Source organism: Sphaeroforma arctica, assembly GCF_001186125.1.
Source record: "Sphaeroforma arctica JP610 unplaced genomic scaffold supercont1.116, whole genome shotgun sequence".
Classification (NCBI taxonomy): Eukaryota; class Ichthyosporea; order Ichthyophonida; genus Sphaeroforma; species Sphaeroforma arctica.
In genome coordinates this window covers 57,461-62,317 of record NW_014040442.1, presented here as the reverse complement: position 1 = coordinate 62,317, position 4,857 = coordinate 57,461, and the positions used below count along the sequence as shown (strand labels likewise).

Sequence of the window (4,857 nt, the reverse complement as noted above, 5' to 3'; positions counted from 1 at the left end):
TTTAATGCCTTAATTTAATTTAATATGTGCTGATACATAGTTTTTCCGAGTCTACCCTACTATATTTTGATATTGGTCAACACGTATATGAGATGTGCGTGTTTCATGTAGAGGAGGTATAAAATAAGAGATTCATGTTTGTTATTCTGACTAGGTATATGTCGATATATACAGCATTGTGTATATGATAGGATATTAGCTGAGAAACACACGTGGTATTAGCGTGGAAATGTAGCTGAAGGAAACGGTACGGCAGTCTATAGCAATTACGGTTTTTCTATCCTCCTTTCAGAACGTTCATTAATTCCGTTTTAGGTCTGTATCAATGTTCTGTACCTAGCTTTGTATCTATAAGAGAAAGCTTGTATGTGTTAAATTATGATGAAAGGAATAGTAAGTATGTACACTTTATTTCGGTGAGCGACGCTTCTAACGCATCCATGTATGGGCATAGTAAATGACTTCTAGCAGGATTTGATTTGTAAGTGCTTGCGTATTAAGTCCGTGCCATTTCTCAATCTGCACGGGTTCAACTCTATACACGCCGACTGTCTACTTCACTCCACAGATACAATCAAATGTGTCGGGTGGCACAAATTCCATCGGTTTTGTCGAACCCCACACCCGAACACTACCGACAGCAATTGACGTCAAGGGCCGATCATTCAGGCCGCCTAATCTGGCAACCGGATAATTGCATAGATGATACAGAGCTGGCTAAATACTTAGAAGCGGCTCTCCCAACACTCAGAGTGGGCCGTACTGGATTTAATCTTCCCACACCACGAGATCTCCAGATCACTACAATACTAGCCACCCTCACGCTTAATGGGTGTGATGTAGATAAGGTTTGTCTACAATTTCAATCGGTATATTTATGACTGGCATGTGCTCCGAGATAGTATTCTGTCTAGAGTTGAGAATGACCTCGATATTGTACTTCTGCTATCGATTCGTACCTATTGGGCCCGGAATAATTATTCCTACTCTATTGACTGATGTGCATCCGTCAATGTAAATTAAAATGTACGTGTAGAGTATCCACGAACGACACGACCGAAATCTATATCAGAATGTATATCCTCAAAGTTCTCATGTTTCTCTTCGTGTGAATTTATACGAAGGTCAAGTTGCTGATTGAATCTCGTCTGTCATTCAAAATCTGGGAATAATCTCGTTGCTCCACTGGTGGCAGTCGACAGGAATACGTTGATTCTGTATTCTGGAGCTGTTCTGCACTGGCGCATTTCATTTTTTTATGTTCTGTGTCGATTCCCGCGGATGATACTGATTGATTTGCTTGCTCTGCTGTTATTTTTAGGCAAAAGAGGAATTACAAAAGAACGCCCCAAGGACCCTTGCGTGGTCGAACTCCGATATAGTCAATTTTGAGATCGAACTCGTACAACACGGGAAGGATTTCGAGCGATTTAAGGTAGGGAATTACTTATCCAAGCTACAATTTTATCCAGAGATTTCTCTCCATTCCATGTCTCTAAAACTCTTCAAAGTAGAGCTTACTTTAGCCACGCTCAGGTTGCAGATTTAGCGGTCACTTTCACTGTCCCACGTTCACTTGAGTCGATTTTCAACGCGAAACTATCCACCACCAGCAAGCTTGGTTAGTATTGCGTTTCTCGTCTGACAATACATCCACTTATACTCCACATATACTTTATAGATTGCGGGTAGAAGCTATAACGAGATTATCAACTTCTACTTCCAGGTAAGTGCGATGGGTATAATCTAACCATTGCAACCAATGCTCTGTATGAAGTTAGCGAACAGTGACCATGCCCAAAGTATTTTGATAGGATACTTTTTATTGCTGGGTACGAAGAGGGAATGTATGGCTTGTACCTGAATTAGAATTGGCCCAACTGATTCACTTCATACCCGCCCCACAGTGGATGCGATCGCCGAGATGTCGATCATTTGTAAATACCTTCATGGATGTGTGGTACAGGTCGAATTGCGGTCCCATCCACGACTGCAACGAAGTGATAATGTATGTTATGCAAGTTAATGGTCGATGCACCCTTTGTGTTTGAGTCTCCTTTTTGGTTTGCTGCCGTGAGGTTCTGTTCAGTAAGCGTAATGTCTTCCATACTCTTATTCAATTCGTAAAAGTTACACTAATGACTGTACCACGCCCGTAGTAATTGGAAGAGACAAATAGGTCTATTCCGTGTAGCGGCAGTCTTGGACAGGCGGAAGCGTGGAACTCGCTGGGAATATAAGGTACTTAGATTATCACTACGACCAATTCGTGTGTCTCAGCCTTTGTATTGTCAGTCTCGTTTTCAGTATTCATATATTAACGAAATTACCGCACGAGCTCATGTGGATCGTTGAAGTTCCGAACAATGGCGACTCCTCAGAAGCGTTTGTACGGATGTGAGCTGCATCGACCAGTTTTAATATCAGCAACTGTGCTTGAACCCGCGTTACAACAAATACTTATGGGTTGGAGATCAATAGTCACATGATTTGAAATCCTGTTTCATATAGTCATGTGATTTGTGATTTGAATCTTGTCTCTTATTTGTTTCAGCACGTTCGTTTTATTCGTCCTAATCTCTGCCATGTGGGCTGCTGTTGTCTCCGTAGGTTCGATGGGAAGACACCGACGTGGAAACGTGGGAAGACAAGGACAGCAAAGGGCTCAGAACTAGTGAGGCTTTCAGCAAGTATAAGAGGTCTTTGAAAGAGTGAATAAATATGCAAGCAACCCTGTTTTCGTTAGGCTTACATACTTAATGCCGGCTGAATGCTGAGATTTTATCCCTCCCTCAATTCGAGTGCCTTTATTTCGGCGCAGTGTACGAGGTAGGCAATATTACTCGCGACTTTCTTTGTCGTTGTCTATTTGGGCTTACGATGATAGTGCTGGAAAACAGATCTACGTATTACATACGACCACACGATGAGCGCTTTGTTGCGCACATATGATTACCTTCAAAATATTGAAAATGAATTAAATTAGTATCCAAATAACGTTAACTATATCCATATATCACGCTTTGCAATCCTTATGGGTTCCCGAGAGCCAAGGTTTCCAAATAAACACCATTGAATGTAGTTTATGGCACGGCCACAACAGAAATAGATGCAAAGAGGTCAGAGCATACCTTCGAAATAGATGCAAAGAGGTTGGGGCCTATCTGATCGACGAACGCGAGAGAATAAATTATCATATACAAACGTGAGCGACCAACCTATCGACTTATTACACGGGTGAGTTTTATCTGTAGTCTAGAACTGCAACAAGAGTATTTACTATCAATCACTACTTATGAAATACTGAAAGCTAAGGTCTGAATGGCCAAACGACTTGTATGCTATTTTGTTATTTTATAGCCATTTTATTGAGGCGAAACTGCACGATGAAGTACTATTTATTATGCAGGACTGCAAGACGATGTGTATGACGACCATCTTCACCAATAGTTGGCGTCATTGAAAGCTATTATTATCGAGGTGTGTCCTATATATATATCTTCAAGATGGCTATATATACAGTAAGATGACTCTGTATACGGTATGAGCCAGTCTACACGCCTACAAGGAACTACAACTTTTGTTTCTTTTTCTTGTTATTATTGAGATAAACCCCGCACGAAGCGGCGTGTTAAAAATTGACCAGGGCCGTTAGGCACCTGATACTGGAATGGATTGATTGTTTTCAAATAGCGAATAAACAGACCTCAGGAGACCTTCATGGATACTGTTATTGCACTCTGCACAAAAGATAACGAGCTTTGGTGTTGTCGGAGTCCTATTTATACGTTATTCGCCGTAGTTCATTGTTGTGGTCTGTATTTGGTTGTTTACGAATTACAAACACGTATAAACCAATGGGATCTTCTCACGTTGACTACCGTTTTACACCGCTACAGCCTCGCTCTCGAGTCTCGACTCTCGAGTCTAACTACTACAATTAACCCCAACCCAATCCGTTTAAAAAACTTACACTTTTTTAAGTGAATGTAAACGCTCAATCTATTTTTTTTCTACAAAAAAATGTAATAGGCCGCTGCGAAAAGTGGTTACAATACTAAGCGACACCTTAGGCAATATAATGTCAGGGCTCCGAACATGCACCCAAAACTATCAAAATAGGGCCAACACGAACGTATATTTCAAATTCTATACGTTTTTACATAGAGCCAACTGGGGACCTCGAAATGTGCTAGTGTGTTATTGACTCATTGAGTTTCAAAAATTGGCGAAATTTGAATTTTTTTAGTCAATATTATTGGTTGACGAGGGCAAAAATCCGTCATCACTTTACGGGAAATCCTTCAGAAGTTGATATTAATATATGTGAAAAGAGATCTGTCATTTTATCATAATAAACTCTAACTTGTACCGTAAATCGATGTATCCCACCTCTCTAAGGATACAACTACTACTAGAGTGTGAATGGCAGCAACATAACAACTAATGTAATATAAGTTTGATTAGCTTCTGATAGATCATATCACCATTTTATTGCACGTGGGTTGTAAAAAATCACTCGAAGCGTATAAAGTACAGCCTAGTTACTGGATATTGTCCAATACAAGTGTCAAAGAAATCATAAAAGACTCACAAAAGATGTCGACCAAACGAACTGTGACTCCAGGCGGCAAAGGGAAAAAGCGAGCTAAAAATGATGTAAGTATGTGAAGCTCATTCAGTTATAATAGCATTGCACAACAGGTGTGATACTTGTATGAGTACCAATCTCGCATATATATATAAAATATATATATATATATGTATATATATATATATATATATATATATATATATATATATATATATATATATATATATATATATATATATTGTGTGTGTGTGTGTGTGTGTGTG

General features: G+C 39.7%; 2 protein-coding genes across 2 annotated transcripts in view; both read left to right on the top strand.

Annotated features, from left to right (window-relative positions):
- Positions 1-578: 578 nt before the first annotated feature.
- Positions 579-2,715, top strand: SARC_02547 (hypothetical protein; the record flags this gene model as incomplete). Its single annotated transcript, XM_014303678.1, has 6 exons — positions 579-848; positions 1,322-1,435; positions 1,682-1,726; positions 1,908-2,008; positions 2,160-2,241; positions 2,611-2,715. The coding sequence occupies 6 exons, from the start codon at positions 579-581 to the stop codon at positions 2,713-2,715; spliced, it is 717 nt and encodes a 238-aa protein (XP_014159153.1).
- Positions 2,716-4,372: 1,657 nt separating this feature from the next.
- SARC_02546 (DNA topoisomerase 6 subunit A) overlaps positions 4,373-4,857 on the top strand; it is a 7,154-nt gene continuing 6,669 nt past the window's right edge. Inside the window, exon 1 of the mRNA XM_014303677.1 lies at positions 4,373-4,659. Coding sequence (XP_014159152.1) covers positions 4,600-4,659 — 60 coding nt within the window. The 5' untranslated portion in view covers positions 4,373-4,599. The remainder of the gene's footprint in view (positions 4,660-4,857) is intronic.